The sequence below is a fragment of the Mustelus asterias genome, chromosome 15 (assembly GCF_964213995.1).
Source record: "Mustelus asterias chromosome 15, sMusAst1.hap1.1, whole genome shotgun sequence".
Taxonomy (NCBI): Eukaryota; Metazoa; Chordata; class Chondrichthyes; order Carcharhiniformes; family Triakidae; genus Mustelus; species Mustelus asterias.
Genome location: NC_135815.1, coordinates 95,368,337 through 95,385,506, shown reverse-complemented (window position 1 = coordinate 95,385,506; position 17,170 = coordinate 95,368,337). Strand labels below are relative to the sequence as shown.

Genomic DNA, 17,170 nt, shown 5'->3' with positions numbered 1-17,170 from the left:
GTTTCTATGATTTCATTCTGTGAATTTGCTCAATTTTTTCTATTCAGTTGTGGGACATGGGCATCGCTGGCTGGGCGAGCATTTATTGCCCATCCCTAGTTGCCTGAAGGCAGTTGAGAGTCAACCACATTGCTGTGGCTCTGGAGTCGCATGTAGGCCAGACCCGGGTAAGGACGGCAGATTTCCTTCCCTAAAGGACATGAGTCAACCAGATGGGGGTTTTTTTTTACGACGATACTTTCATGGTCGTCATTCGTCTGTTAATTCCAGATTTTTACTGAATTCAAATTTCACCATCTGCTGTGGTGGGGTTCAAACCCGGGTCCCCAGAGTATTGCCCTGGGTCTCTGGATTACGAGCCCAGTGACAATGCCACTACGCTACGGCCTCCTTGAGATTGTCGAGGCAGTAGAGGGCACTGAGACACTTTGACACACTGGTTACTGGTCAGTATGGATTTGCAATAGATAGAGTGATTTTAGGGTGTGTTATAAAATAGGTACAAAATGGCACAATGTTTTGTGACTTAAAGCACCCAGGAGAAGGATGGAGTGCGGGTCAGAAATCATTGTACCAGCATTGACACACAGCTCAGTACAACACAACAGTTTGAACAAGCATGCAACTTTTAAGACAGATCTTTTTGAAAAGAGTTCGCTTGCATAAAATGCGGAGTGCATGATTATTTCTTATCCCGGCACCGTCTAACATGCAGAGGCTTGAAGTTATCAGTGGCCACAAAGGGGTACAGTAGGTCAAGTCTGACGCACGGTGGTTAATTTAGTGCAGTATCATTGAGAGGTACTTGAGATCTTAAAGGGGTTGGTGGTGGTTCATTCTTTTATTCCCCCCAAAACCCTCGTTGATCGCAATAGTAACGCCATTAGATAAAACGGCGCGTTTTACTTAATCTGTAATCGAGGGACAATCATGAATGATTAAGTTTGTCGATTTGACTTGTGCGCCCTATTATGTGGGTCACATATTCCGTGCACCTTCTGTAGTTCTGACCCACCAACATCTTTTAAAATAAAGTGATTTCAGAAAGTTTGGAAAATTTTAGTTCCTTATTTTCAGATTAAGAGGATTAAGTGCATGTGTATGTGGTGAAGATAGCCAAAATCTTCATTCAGATCCCCCGCCAGAGTGCAGGAACGCGTACGACGGTAAAATGGTGCAGTTAATCGATTAGACTAGGTCAGTGTGTTTGCGGAGAAGACAGGTCAGAGAGAGGGTTTAAGAGGTTTTAAAAAAATTAAACCCTCCCGCCAATGCCAAGATGTCAAATAGATATCAAATTGAGGTCCAGTTTTGGTTAAGTTCGTAACGTAACGTTCAGTTCTGAACATTTCCTGATCGTGCCCCCGACATGTTTCCGTGAAGATTTTGCTCTCTCTGAGAAGATTAGTGATATGCTTTCTCCGTAGCCACCCTGATAAGCTGCGTGAATTTCAGACTTGCTAGACCCCCGCGATGGTTAAGTGCTTGGTAACGCGTCACGCTCAGAAAGGTGATTAAGGCGCCGGCAAACACGATTAGAAGGTAGGAAATGAACCGGTTTTAAACCGGACTCAGTTATTTATCCATTTTTCTTACCAGAATTCGGAGAGAGGTCAGCTAGAAATGTAGGACAAGAAAAAATTACAACCATTCAAACGAACAGTTCACAGGGACAGCAATTCTTTAACAAAAAATAATCAATGCTAACTTTCTGAAACACAGTTACCATTTTCCGTTTCTTCCTCATTGTCATCTTCCAACATACTGGCTGGACTGGACGTTTCTCCACCTTCCATCAGACTCCTGAAAGTTTCAAGTTGTTCTGAAATCAAAATGGATTTATGCAACGTTAGATGGAGGGTGAACCGAGAGAGCACATCCTTCACTGATTCTTTCTGAAGTTCATGTTCCAGTGGCCCCCCCCCGGCACTGTCGTGCTAACACTGCTTGGAGTAGGGCAGAATCCAGTATTGGGGTAAACCCTCGGCAAAGCAGGCAGCATAATTAAGGACCCCACGCACCCCGGACATTCTCTCTTCCACCTTCTTCCGTCGGGAAAAAGATACAACCGACTCAAGAACAGCTTCTTCCTTGCTGCTGTCAGACTTTTGAATGGACCTACCTTGCATTAAGTTGATCTTTCTCTACACCCTAGCTTTGACTGTAACACTACATTCTGCACTCTCTCGTTTCCTTCTCTATGAACGGTATGTTTTGTCTGTATAGTGCAAGAGACAATACTTTTCACTGTATGTTAATACATGTGCCAATAATAAATCAAATCAAATCAAAAAATCCAGGGTGTACATGGGACAGCAGGAAAAGGAATGTCTGAGAAAGGGTTAAAACACGGGGTTCACCGTAACTGCGGGCAGACATACCCAACTAACATCTCAGACTGCCAACACAGTTACTTTACAGGTGAGATCATTCCAAAGCCTTGGCGAACAATGCAGGGTCGATACTGATTAGCAAGGCTCCACCGAGCCTAGAGAAGCCATTGTTCCTAGAAACTGGGGAGAAGGGACGGTTATCACACCATCAAAACCTATTCATCACACACGTCGCTTTTGTAACACAAAACAGATAGACAAGGATAGTCGGACACAACCGATTAACGTGAAGTACCCAGGACAATAGGCCCGCCTAATGTGATCAACTATAATCAATTCAAACTCTCTGTATCAATGTTATCCTGTACTATAATATTCTGAACCCCAGAGAACAGTTTCAGTAATGCGTACAGCCTTTGTATCTTCAGAATCAGCCTTGATACAGACTGGATCGCACTGGGTCTGGGCTAATTCTCCCTCATGCATGTGGAAATAAAAGCGTTTTAATGAAGCCTGACATGGACTCAAAGACTTCTCGTTTATTGCAGTGTATTATTCCTACACAGCAGGCAGCTGTGCCTTCGAGAAGATGCCCTTGCATCGGTTTTATATTGCACTATCTTTCAATTACTTTTTTTGTTTTAAAAATTTTTTTATTTCACAACCGCCTCCTATACTGCTATTTGGGCTATCCTAACTATGAAAGGATTGTTTGGTCCACATCCCACAAAGTGAAACATTCAAAGCGGTAACAAGAATACAATTTTAAAATTAATGATCTTTTTAAACTGGCTCATGTTTAGAGGAAATATTAAATGCAGGATGAGGGTGTTTGGCATAGCAGGGGTTAATGTGGGTTAATGTGGGAAACAACATTGCCCACAGTATGATGTAGAGAGTCACATGGTAATGGACCAAGTACAGTAATTACCCAGCAGAAGCTAGCATGGAGTCAGGGTTGTACCTTGGATCTATTATATATAAATATATAGTTATGAGTTGTCAACAAACATTTAGGCCAGAATTTTACCGCCCTGCCCACCACAGGAATCGGAGCGGGCGAGGGGCGGACAATGGGAAGGTCTGTTGATCTCGGTCAGGATTTTATGGTTTCAGGATGAGCCTGGCTGTAACATCCCACCCTCAATGTTCAACTGCGCAAGCCTCCAAATCTCTTGGTAAGACATCAAACAAAGCCTTACCACACTGGGGACAAAGAACAAAGAAAATTACAGCACAGGAACAGGCCCTTCAAGCCTGCACCGACCATGCTGCCCATCTGAACGAAAACCCCCTAACCTCCCGGGGACCATAACCCTCTATTCCCAAGCTATTCATGCATTTATCCAGACGCCCCTTAAAAGTCACTATCGTATCTGCTTCCATTACCTCCCCCGGCAGCGAGTTCCAGGCACCACCTTCTGGGTAAAAGACTTGCGGGTTTTGCAACATTTGTCGGAATTTTCCGGACGCTCACACCCCGCCAGCGCTGCAAGTGAGGACGGGGAATTTGGCGCTTAGCCGAATCTCCGCTCACTGCAGCCGGCCCAAAGAATCCCGTTGGCATGAATGACCGGAAAATTCCAGCCATGATTTATTTAGTGATATCTGGAGCACAATGATTAGAAGCTGAAACATTAAGTAAGAACCAATTCTCAGCACCCTAGGAGTGAATGTCCACCAGTCAGTAATTATAATGGAGATGTTGGTATGGTTCAAAGGTCTTTATTATAATTGAAACTGTATTTTGTTTAACTGAAATATCAATGGATTGAAACCCTTTCTTAATGTTCCTTCCAGACATGTTGATTCTTAAAGTCACTCACAGTCTCACGGCTGCTTTATGTAGTTTTATGAGTATCTTTAACAAGACTGCACAAATGCTGCAGGTTCGCACTTTCTGATGGCAATAATGTTTCTTTTATTGGTGTCACAAGTAGCCTTATATTAACTCTCAATGAAGTTACTGGGAAAATCCCCGAGTCGCCACATTCTGGCACCTGTTCGGGTACACTGAGGGAGAATTTAGCATGGCCAATGCAGCCTAACCAGCACGTCTTTCGGACTGTGGGAGGAAACCGGAGCACCCGGAGGAAACCCATGGGGAGAATCTGCAGACTCTGCACAGACAGCGACCCAAGCCGGGAATCGAACCCCGGGTCCCATGGGAGAGTGTGGTCTGGATCAGGAGAGGTAGAAATATCCAGGAGCAGGATTGGACAAGGAACAGGTGGGTGAACTTTTCACGAGGGTATAGACCAACACAGTGATTCATGAATAAGACAAATGCCACGCACTGCAAATTCAACCCCCACGCAGACACGGGGAGAACGTGCAGACTCCGCACAGACAGTCACCCAAGCTGGGAATCGAACCCGGGTCCCTGGCGCTGTGAGGCAGCAGTGCTAACCACTGTGCCGCTCTGTTCTATAAGATATCACTTCATTCAATGAGATTTAACACATCTCTCCAGCTATTCGGAAGCCTTCTGTTTTGGAGAAATGAAATCTGCTCGGTACAAACTCTATTCTCGTTCAATCATCACTTCTGCAAGACCGCAAGAAACTACAAAGTGTCGTGAATGTAGCCCAATCCATCACGCAAACCAGCCTCCCATCCATTGACTCTGTCTACACTTCCCGCTGCCTCAGAAAAGCAGGCAGCATAATTAAGGACCCCACGCACCCCGGACATTCTCTCTTCCAACTTTTGTCGGGAAAAAGATACAAAAGTCTGAGGTCATGTACCAATCGACTCAAGAACAGCTTCTTTCCTGCTGCCGTCAGACTTTTGAATGGACCTACCTTGCATTAAGTTGATCTTTCTCTCCACCCTAGCTATGACTGTAACACTACATTCTGCACCCTCTCGTTTCCTTCGCTATGTACGGTATGCTTTGTCTGTATAGCGTGCAAGAGACAATACTTTTCACTGTATGCTAATACATGTGACAATAATAAATCAAATCAAATCAAACTTCAGATCGTACGGATTACGAACTTACTTGACTCTACTTCAGGTTTTAACCGTTTATTTTTGATGAGTATTTTTCTTTTCAGATCATTCGGGGAGGGCAAGGGTCGGCCAGCTTCAAGCTGTAAAGCAATGAAAGAACTTGCATTTATATAGTGCCTTTTTGTGGCCACAGGACTTCCCAAAGCACCTTATGGCCAACGAGGTACTTTAGAAGTGTTGTCACTGGTGTATTGCAGGAAATACAGCAGCCAATTTATGCACAGCAAGCTCCCACGAATGGCAATGCGATAATAACCAATCTGCTTATTTTGTGACGTTGATCAAGGGATAAATATTTGCCAGGACACTGGAGAGAGACTCCACACCGCCTCCCCCCACCCCCGATATTCAAAAACCTGGAACATTACCTCTCTTCTGAGCAACAGCACCTCTGACACTGCGGCACTCCCTCAGTACAGCACAGAAGTGCCAGCCTCGGCTTTTGTGCTCAAGTCGTTTGAATGAGACTTGGACCCAGAAACCACCCCCCCCCCACCCCACTTGACTCAGAGGCGAGCGGGTTGCCCGCTGGGCCACGTACAGACATGCCGAATAGGCCTGTGCTTCAACACTTTGCAACAGGTTTGGATTTGAATTGCTTTGAAAAAAAAAAATTATATGTACATAAAAATAGCAATCATACTACATGGTGCTCCAGGGGTTGCTTCAGTAAGAGTTCGCCAAAGATTTCTTCGCAGTATTTGGCCATCTTGTACTGCTGGGGTTTACTGTAAAACAGGAAGAATTTGGCACAGTTGTGTCTCCAAGTCCACAGAACTTTACAGCATGAACAGAACTGCAGAAAACTATTCATTGAACTTTAGGTAAGACCTTACCTGCAGTGATTTTCAAAGGAAAGGATCACAGGATAATCGGACGTCGCGAACGCTGTCTCTTTGATGGCCTGAATTACATCCTGCCAAGGAAATGACAGCAGTCGTCGAATTTTAGATTAGCCTGATATAATCACTGAATCCTTCAAAGCCACAGTGGATAAAGCTACAAGTTTCTCTTTGGGTGTGAAGGGGAACATGCCCCTGTCTACATCATGAAGTAGAAATGGTCGAGGGCTTCAAGTTTTTAGGTGTCCAGATCACCAACAACCTGTCCTGGTCCCCCCCATACTGACACTATAGTTAAGAAAGCCCACCAATGCCTCTACTTTCTCAGGAGGCTAAGGAAATTTGGCATGTCAGCTACGACTCTCACCAACTTTTACAGTTGCACCATAGAAAGCATTCTTTCTGGTTGTATCACAGCTTGGTCTGGCTCCTGCACTGCCCAAGACTGCAAGAAACTACAAAAGGTCGTGAATGTAGCCCAATCCATCATGCAAACCAGCCTCCCATCCATTGACTCTGTCTACACTTCCCGACAAAGCAGCCAGCATAATTAAGGACCCCACGTACCGAGGACATTCTCTCTTCCACCTTCATCCGTCAGGAAAACGATACAAAAGTCTGAGGTCATGTGCCAACCGACTCAAGAACAGCTTCTTCCCTGCTGCCATCAGACTTTTGAATGGACCTACCTCGCATTAAGTTGATCTTTCTCTACACCCTAGCTATGACTGTAACACTACATTCTGCACCCTCTCCTTTCCTTTTCTATGAACGGTATGCTTTGTCTGTATAGCACAAGAAACAATATTTTTCACTGTATGCTAATGTGTAATAATAATAAATCAAAAACATTTTTACGCAGAGGGTGGTGTCTGGAATTCTCTACCCGAGTTGGTGGTAGAGACAGAAACCCTAAACTATTTTAAAAAGTACCTGGATCTGCCCCTTAAGTGCTGTGAGCTACAGGGCTATGGGCCGGGTGCAGGAAGGTGGGATTAGAAAGGGCACCTGGGTGTCCTCAGACTGGCATGGACAAGATGGACTGAATGGCCTCGTTCTGAGTCGTAACTTTTCGATGGTTCTCTGGTGTCTGTCACTTTAAGACAGTCATGATGTGGAGATGCCGGCGTTGGACTGGGGTAAACACAGTAAGAAGTTTAACAACACCAGGTTAAAGTCCAACAGGTTTATTTGGTAGCAAAAGCCACACAAGCTTTCGGAGCTCCAAGCCCTGTTTGTGAACAGAATTCCCACTCACTTGAGGAAGGGGCTTGGAGCTCCGAAAGCTTGTGTGGCTTTTGCTACCAAATAAACCTGTTGGACTTTAACCTGGTGTTGTTAAACTTCTTACTGTACTTTAAGACAGCACAGCACAAGTGAGTCACCTGACTTGAGGGACCAATGGAAACTGAGGGCACAATTTTTCCGTCCTGCCCACTACGGGAATCATAGCGGGTGAGACAGGACCTTGCAAAGGTCCGTTGATCCCGGGCGGAAATTTCCGGTTTTGGGGCGAGCGCGGCTGGAAAATCCCAACCTAAGAGTGAGTGGTCACAGCAGAGCGAGGGTTCCCTCTCTCAGGCATTTTCCTTCTAGAACCATGTAGAACAGGCCTCTGCCCCAGGGCAGCCTTGGTGCGGGCTGCATAAACCTCCTATACCCGAGTTTCCCTTATAAGACCATAAGACATAGGAGCAGAATTAGGCCACTCAGCCCATCGAGTCTGCTCCGCCATTCAATCATGGCTGATATTTTCCTCATCCCCATTCTCCTGCCTTTTCCCCATAACCCCTGACCCCCTTATTAATCAAGAACCTATCTATCTCTGTCTTAAAGACACTCAATGACCTGGCCTCCACAGCCTTCTGCAGCAAAGAGTTCCACAGATTCATCACTCCGTGGCTGAAGAAATTCCTCCTCATCCCTGTTTTAAAGGATTGTCCCTTTATCCTGAGGTTCTGCCCTCTGGTTCTAGTTTTTCCTACTAGTGGAAACGCCCTCTCCACGTCCACTCTATCCAGGCCTCTCAGTATCCTATAAGTTTCAATAAGATCCCCCTCATCCTTCTAAATTCCAATGAGTACAGACCCAGAGTCCTCAACCGTTCCTCATACGACAAGCTCTTTGTTCCAGGAATCATTCTTGTAAACCTCCTCTGGACCCTTTCCAAGTCCAGGACATCCTTCCTTAGATATGGGGCCCAAAATTGCTCACAATACTCCAAATGGGGTCTGACCAGAGCCTTATACAGCCTCAATGAATACTCAACAAATATTATCAATGAATACCTTTTGCTCCTAACAAAATCTGAAATCTCTTGACGATGCCATAACAGCCACAACATTAATGATACTACGTGATGTTCTTTATTCAATGAACATCTAATAATCTGCATAGCTGGACTACAATCCCATATTATAAAAGATAAGTTGCTTTTTTGTAAACACAAATCTAAGCAATTGAATTTATGCATTATTACTTTGAGGAATTACACTGTGACAGATGGGAAGAACCACAACATTAAGTCATTACTTTTAACAGTTGCAGAGACACTTTGATTCAGTGTTTAAATGGGAAACCTAACATATAATATCCCAGTGATGAAGCTGTAGAAACTAGAAGCAGGAGTAGGCCATTCGGCCCTTCGAGCCTTCTCTGCCATTCAGTTTGACCATGGCTGATCATCAAATTCAATATCCTGATCTCCCTTTCCCCTATATCCCTTGATCCCTTTGGCCCCAAGAGCTATATCTAATTTCTTCTTGAAATCACACAACGTTTTGGCCTCCACTACATTCTGTGGTAGTGAATTCCACACATTTGCCATTATGTTTGTATATTTTTTATATCAGATATTAATTATAAAACGTTATATTTCACCAAACCTGGTGCATTATGTCCCATATTGGCAGTTTATTTTTCATGATCATAAGATATAGGAGCAGAATTAGGCTATTTGGCCCATCGAGTCTGCTCTGCCATTCACTCATGGCTGCTAAGCTCCTCAACCCCATTCTCCCACCTTTTAATAATAAGAACTTAAGAACTAGGAGCAGGACTAACCCATCTGGCTTCTCAAGCCTGCTCCACCATTCAGTAAGTTCATGGCTGAATTTTTTGTGGACTCAGCTCCACTCACCATAACCCTTAATTCCTTTACTGTTCAAAAATCTATTCAGCTTTGCCTTAAAAACATTCAACGTGGTAGCCTCAACTGCTTCACTGGGCAGGGAATTCCACAGATTCACAACCCTTTGTGTGATGAAGTTCCTCCTCAACTCAGTCCTAAATCTGCTCCCCCTTATTTCAAGCACAGTAAGAAGTCTCACAACACCAGGTTAAAGTCCAACAGGTTTATTTGATAGCACGAGCTTTCGGGACGCTGCCCCTTCATCACCTGATAAAGGGGGAGTGCTCTGAAAGCTCGTGCTACCAAATAAACCTGTTGGACTTTAACCTGGTGTTGTGAGACTTCTTACTGTGCCTACCCAAGTCCAACGCTGGCATCTCCACATCATGGCTACCACCTTATTTTAAGGTTTATGCCCATAGTTCTAGTTTCACCTGCCAGTGGAAACAACCTCCCTGCTTCTATCTTATTAATTCCCATCATAATTTTATCTGTTTCTCTAAGATCCCTCCTCATTCTTCTAAATTCGAATGAGTATAGTCCCAGTCTGCTCAGTCTCTCCTCATAAGCCAACTCTCTCAACTCTGGAATCAACCTAGTAAATCTCCTCTGCACCCCCTCCAGTGCTAGTGCATCCTGGGTGGCACGATGGCTAGCACTGTTGCCTCACAGCACCAGGGACCCGGGTTTGATTCCCAGCTTGGGTCACTGTCTGTATGGAGTTTGCACGTTCTCCCCGTGTCTGCGTGGGTTTCCTCCGGGTGCTCTGGTTTCCTCCCACAGTCTGAAAGATGTGCATTGGCCATGCTAAATTCTCCCTCAGTGTACCCAAACAGGCTCCAGTATGTGGCGACTAGGATTTTCACGGTAATTTCATTGCAGTGTTGATGTAAGCCTACTTGTGACACTAATAACTGGTGTCACAAGTAGGCTTACATTAAAAGTGCAATAAAGTTACTGTGAAAATAAACTTCAAACAAACTTTAAATCCTTTTTCAAGTAAGGAGACCAAAACTGTATGCAGTACTCCAGGTGTGGCCTCACCAGCACCTTATACAGCTACAACATAACCTCTGTTTTTAAACTCCATCCCTCTAGCAATGAAGGACAACATTCCATTTGCCTTCTTAATTACCTGCTGCACCTGCAAACCAACTTTTTGTGATTCATGCACAAGGACACCCAGGTCCCTCTGCACAGCAGCATGCTGCAATTTTTTACCCTTTAAATAATAGTCCATTTTGCTGTTTTTTCTACCAAAATGGATGAAGTCACATTTATCAACATTGTACTCCATTGGCCAGACCCTCGCCCACTCACTTACACTATCTATATCCCTTTGCAGACTTTCTGTGTCCTCTGTACACTTGCAGAATTAATCACATTACTGTGGATCTGGAGTCACATTTAGGTCAGACCAGATAAGGATGGCCGATTTCCTTCCCTTAAAGAACAAGATGGACTTTTGCAACAAAAGAGTGATAGTTTCATGCTAACCATTTCTGAGACTCGTTTTTCAATTCCTGATTTTATCACAAAATTTAAATTCCACCACTGCTATGGTGGGATTTGAACCTGTGTCCTCAGGCTGGGCCTACTAGATTACTAATTCAGTGACATTACCGCTGCACCAGTGTCTCCCCCAAAGTTGGAAAATTATCCACGAGAACACAAGTTAGGATTGCAGACTGTGCTCTACTTTACATGGTGGCGCAGTGGTCAGCACTGCTGCCTCTCAGCTCCAGGGACCCGGGTTCGATTCCGGCCTTGGGTCACTGTCTGTGTGGAGTTTGCACATTCTCCCCGTGCCTGCGTGGGTTTCCTCCGGGTGCTCCGGTTTCCTCTCACGGTCCAAAGATGCGTGCGGGCTAGGTGGATTGGCCATGCTAAATTGCCCCTTAGTGTCCAAAGATGTGCAGGTTAGGTTGATTGGACGTGCTAAGTTGCTCCTTAGTGTCACAGGATGTCTAGGTTAGGGGGATTAATGGGGTAAATATGCGGATAGGACCTGGGTAAGATGCTCCATCAGAGAGTCGGTGCAGACTCGATGGGCTGAATGGCCAGCTTCTGCACTGTAGGGATTCTATGATTCTATGAACATCAAAATTACAGAAAGTATAAAAAGTAAAAATATTGTCTGCTTAAGGTTCTTCCAAGAAACAACTTTACCTTAAAAAGAATATCTGTGCACATGGCCTTTCCGTGTGTTATTATTGGCTCTTGGTCTTCGCCCTTTCCATCCCATATATCTAATTCAATACACCTGTTAAAACACAATAAAGAGGTCATAATCCTGGTGGAGTATTCCAAGTGCAATATTTAGATACTAAAATATGACATATGTTCATTTACAACAAAATGTATTTCTATTCTGAATATAATGCTACATGAAGCACTATAGAACTGACTGTGAATTTGGGACTTAATTTATCTGCAGCATGTTGTGACAAATGAGATGTCCAGTCAGATGATTCTTCTGAGAGCTAGACTAAATTATTTGAAAAGCACTGTGAACCTTGAAAGGCCATGTCTTCATGGAGATCTGTGGAGCTTAAGAAGTTTCTCAGTTTTCAGTTTATCAGTCTCTTTGGTGCAGCTGTTAGTTGCAGTTTGGACCACGTGTGGTTTGCAGTTCACGGAGAAGCCCAGAGAGCTTTGAGCAGACTCCAGACAGTTAGGGCTCAGAAAGGTCTGGTGGAGTTGAGGTGGTCGTGGAAGATCACTCGTTCTGTGCCACGCAGTTAGAGCAGAGAAATTCTGAGAGTTATTCATAGCTCAGTGCAGCCGGGAGACTGGAGTTTACAGAATCCCAGGGCAGTGCTGGCTTAGCAGTTTCAAAAGAGTTAGAATTGTGCTGCTAATTAAAGATGGTGATGCAGCTTTGTGAATCCCATGGAATGCAGTCTCAGGAGAAGAGATTGAACCATCCAGAGGTGACCAGTTGTTGAGGCGATCTGAAGTGGAGCAGCTTTTAAGGGAATAAATCTTTGAAAGGGAAGAGTTGAAATCCCCCATGAGGGAGACACAATTTTAATAAAGTTTTCTGGTTCTTAGTTGTCATTGATGTGTGAGTGGGTTGCAAATAAATCCGTTGAATCCATGCTGGTTGGATTTGCCATTTAATGGGTAGTGTGCTGTTTTAATTCTGAACATTAGAGTATAAGATAGATATTCTAAATTGCTTTACTTTGCTGACCTTATATTGTGAAGTTTATTTTGTTTGTTTAAAACCATGGAATCCTGCAGCTTTATTCTAGGGTTTAAAGTTTATTTATTAGTGTCACAAGTAGGCTTACATTAACACTGCAATGGAGATAGTGTGAAAATCCCCTAGTTGCCACACTCTGGAACCTGTTTGGGTACACTGAGGGAGAATTTAGCACGGCCAGTGCACCTAACCAGCACGTCTTTGGACTGTGGGAGGAAACTGGAGCACCCGGAGGAAACCCATGCAGACACAAGGAGAATGTGAAGACTCCGCACAGACAGTGACCCAAGCCGGGAATTGAACGCGAGTTCTTGGCATTATGAGGCAGCAGTGCGAACCACTGTGTCATATTCTCTTAGTGGGTAACTGGAATTTCAGATTTTATCTGCCTTAAACAAAATGTTATTAATCCCTAGCCAGATTACAACAATATAACTTCCATTGTACATTTGGACGTGTCTACTCAGTAATTTTGAGACATGCAAATTCTGGCTTTTGTTCCCTCCTTGAGAAAGGCAAAACAAGAGATCCAATCATATGTCCAGATTGGGGGTTTGATTATATGTTTAGGCCAAAATTATTTTAGGTTATAGTCTTTGATGGAGGTGGTTTTAAAACCCACTCATTATTAATATACAGCTTGTATTCGAATGCAAAAATATGACCAATAATAAACTGATAAGTGCGAGGTGATGCACTTTGGAAGAAGAAACAAGATGAAGGTGCACTTAATGAACGGCAGGACACTGGAAAGCTCAGGGGAACAGAGGGACCTTGGGGTGATGATTCACAGATCCCAGAAGTCAGCGGAGTACGAGAAGAGGATAGTTAAGAAGGGATCAGGGTCACTTGCTTTCATCAGTTGTGGTATAGAGTATAAGAGCAAGGAGGTAATGTTGGAGTTGTACAAAGCATTGGTTGGGCTGCAGCTGGAGTATGCAGTCCTCAACACCTCACTATAGGAAGGATGTGATTGCACCAGAGGGAGTACAGAGGAGGTTCACCAATGCGTTTACCTGGGATGGAACATTTGAGCCACAAGGAGAGACTGGATAGGTTTGGATTGTTTTCTTTAGAGCAGAGAAGGCTGAGGTGGGACGTGATTGAGGTGAATAAGATTATGAGGGGTATGGACAGAGAGAGAGTAGGAGGCAGCTGTTCCCCTTGTTTGAGGGGTCAATCACGAGGGGGCATAGTTTTAGGGTGAGGGGGCAGGAGATTCAGAGGGGATTTGAGAAAAATCTTTTTCACTCAGAGGGTGGCGGGAATCCGGAATGCGCTGCCTGGGAAGGGAGTGGTGGCCGGAAATCTTACAACCTTTAACAAATATTTGGATGAGCACTTGAAATATCATAACCTTCAAAGGTGTGGGACAAGTGCAGGAAAATGGGATTCATGCGCCTTTAATGGTAGATATTGTCGGTGGAGACTCGATGGGCTGAAGGGCCTTTTCTGCACTGTATGGGCAGAATTTTCCCGTCCTGTCCCACCCGCCATGGGAATCGTGGCAGGTGGGGGTGGAACATGCGAAGGTCCGTTGACCTCAGGTGGGATTTTCCGGTCTTGGACGAGCGCAACCGGAAAATCCCGCCCCATGACTGTACGAAAAGTGACTATTTAATAAATCCAGATGTACACTAAGGTTTCATTTATCATAGAATTATAGAATCACTACAGTACAGAAAGAGGCCATTCAGCCCATCAAGTCTGTACTGACCACAATCCCATCCAGGCCCTGTTCCCGTAACCCCACATATTTACCCTGCTCAACCCCCTGATACTCAGGAGCAATCTAGCAAGACCAATCAATCTAACCTGCACATCTTATGGGACTATGGGAGGAAACCGGAGCTCCCGGAGGAAATCCACGCAAACACAGGGAGAACGTGCAAACTCCACACAGGCAGTGACCCGAGGCCGGAATTGAACCTGGGTCCCTGGCGCTGTGAGGCAGCAGTGCTAACCACTGTGCCACCGGGCCTGCCCACATCTTCCTGACTTCCTTAAATTTGCCACGGCAATCACTGTACAACTACTCGGTTAGAATTTGCATTCTTTAACTTGACTGTCTTCAACTTAAAATGGGCTAACGGATGTGTTGCGATGGGTCAGAGCAGAATTTGAGAGACAGGCTCGCGGCGCGGATAGCTGAGAGCAATTTGAACCCTGCAACATCCCAGCTGATATAAATATGACCGAAATGCCGTCAACAAAATGCAACTGCAGTTCAGTTTTATTAAAACCTTTTTTTTGTGTGAAGAAAAATATCGAACGTTCAAGACTAATTTCCATTTTCCCTGGGAGGCAAAGCGGGATTTGTCTAATTTAAAGAACTCCTCGGTGGGTGCACTAAGCTTCCATCAACAATGAACACAAACATTAAGAGTGATTATGTCCTCCAACGCACATTATTATTTTATATGTAGAAATGTTTAGCTACGTGTGACTGATACCAAGCAGTGAACCAAAGCCATTAAAACAATCATAATCCTTATCCTTCACATTATAGGTGAATCTCTCACTCGAGCACAGTCCTTGCCAAGTGCATCAGAAGTCTTTGTCCTTTACTGTGCTGCATTTCCCCAGGTGCTTTCCGAATCCCTAATTTGCGATGCACGACAGCTGTTGTTCTTTCAAGGGCAATATTTTTCAGCCTGTCATCCGCTCAGCTGCTGAGACTGATGCGTTAAAGGTGATTTTGCAGCTTCTCAGCATCTGTCGAAGGCAATTAACAGAAGTGCCTTAATTCCGTGACCCAGTCTCGGAGGGATCAGAATCCCCCCCCCGAGAGGGTCAGCAAAGCGGCACCGTGCCGAAGGTGCAGCGGCAATGGTTTGGCAGTGGGGCCGGTAACCCGGTGGCACAGTGGATATGGGGAACAGACAGGGAAATGGAGTTGAAGGCCAAGATCAGCCCCATGATCGGAGTGAATGGCGGAGCAGGCAATAACTACATATCCAGATAAATGTAACGACACTGCTGTATTCCTATGTCAGACTTAACTGGGATGGTGTCACACATGATGGTGACATGTTCAGTAGACGCGTCACAAAATTTGTTTACTCTGACTTAACCATTTCATAGAATTATAGAATCCCTACAGTGCAGAAAGAGGCCATTTGGCCCATTGAGCCTGCACCAACAACAATCCCACCCAGGCACTTTCCCCGTAACCCCACGTATTTACCCTGCTAATCTCCCTGACACTAAGGGACAATTTAGCATGGCCAATCCACCTGACCTGCACATCTTTCGGACACTAAGGGGCAATTTAGCATGGCCAATCCACCTAACCTACACATCTTTGGACACGAAGGAGGCAATTTAGCATGGCCAATCCACCTAACCTACACATCTTTGGACACGAAGGAGTAATTTAGCATGGCCAATCCACCTAACCTACACATCTTTGGACACGAAGGAGGCAATTTAGCATGGCCAATCCACCTAACCTACACATCTTTGGACACGAAGGAGTAATTTAACATGGCCAATCCACCTAAAATGCACATCCATGGAGTGCGGAAGGAAATTGGAGTACCCGGAGGAAACCCACGTGCTGACTCCGCACAGACAGTGACCCAAGCCGGGAATCGAACCCGGGTCCCTGGCGCAGTGCTAACCACCATGCCGCCCGTGGTCTTTGGTCAACAATACAGTGTGGCAGATTAAGAGGTGGGGGAAGGAGGGCGAGATGGAGGTGGAATCACAGATGGGGACTGCATCATGTCTTCCTGTACTTATCTCTGAAGAATTAATACAGAGCGAACTTAACACGTGTGCCAGCGGGACCTCAGTGGAGAGCTCTGCCCCCCCTGATTCACAAGGTTCTGCAGTCTGACTCCAGAGCAGAAATCCAGGCTGACACTCCAGTGCAGTCCCGAGGGAGTGCCGCAGTGTCAGAGACGCCATCTACTGGGTGAGCTGTTGAACTGAGACTCTCTCTCAGGTGAATGTAAAATTTCCTGTTGTACTATTTCGAGGAAGAGTGGAGGAGTTATCCAGTTTTTCGTTTCGTTTCTCAGTTGCTGCCAGAAGCCGGTGGAAGGAGGCAGTGTCTCTCTCTCTTGCTCTCTCCAGAGGCTTCCTGAAAGTTCTAACACTGTGGAGGCTCAGAGATTTGATCCAACATTCAAAAGACCAATTCACAGCAAGTGTTAAAAGGTGGAAAATCCAGCATCACATGGGCATACCTGCTTTCTGTGCTTAGTCTGGAGAAGGGTGTCTGTCTATAGGATGGTATTTGTCTTGGAACAACATAGATAGCTAGCTGTTAGGAGTTATACTGTGTCATGTTTAAGTCCTGTAATTGGAAAAAGGTCTGCTAATTCTTTTGTGTTGTATTTTAACGGCACTGTGGCACAGTGATTAGCATTGCTGCCTCACAGCGCCAGGGGCCCGGATTCGATTCCCGGCTTGGGTCACTGTCTGTGTGGAGTCTGCACATTCTCTCCGTGGGTTTCCTCCGGGTGCTCCGGTTTCCTCTCACAGTCCGAAAGACGTGCTGGTTGGGTGCATTGGGCCATGCTAAATTCTCCCTCAGTGTACCTGAACAGGCACCGGAGTGTGGCGACTAGGGGAATTTCACAGTAACTTCATTGCAGTGTTAATGTAAGCCTACTTGTGACACTAAACTTAAAAC

At 45.1% G+C, this 17,170-nt stretch overlaps 1 protein-coding gene across 6 annotated transcripts in view; it reads right to left on the bottom strand.

Annotated features, from left to right (window-relative positions):
• plcb4a (phospholipase C, beta 4a) overlaps window positions 1-17,170 on the bottom strand; it is a 510,936-nt gene that overhangs the window by 158,823 nt on the left and 334,943 nt on the right. For all 6 annotated transcript variants that reach the window (XM_078230348.1, XM_078230349.1, XM_078230347.1 and 3 more), the window contains 6 exons: window positions 11,490-11,583; window positions 6,185-6,264; window positions 5,992-6,076; window positions 5,338-5,428; window positions 1,727-1,822; window positions 1,597-1,617 (listed from right to left, as the gene is read on the bottom strand). In XM_078230348.1, the coding sequence (XP_078086474.1) occupies window positions 1,597-1,617; window positions 1,727-1,822; window positions 5,338-5,428; window positions 5,992-6,076; window positions 6,185-6,264; window positions 11,490-11,583 (467 nt within the window). The remainder of the gene's footprint in view (window positions 1-1,596; window positions 1,618-1,726; window positions 1,823-5,337; window positions 5,429-5,991; window positions 6,077-6,184; window positions 6,265-11,489; window positions 11,584-17,170) is intronic.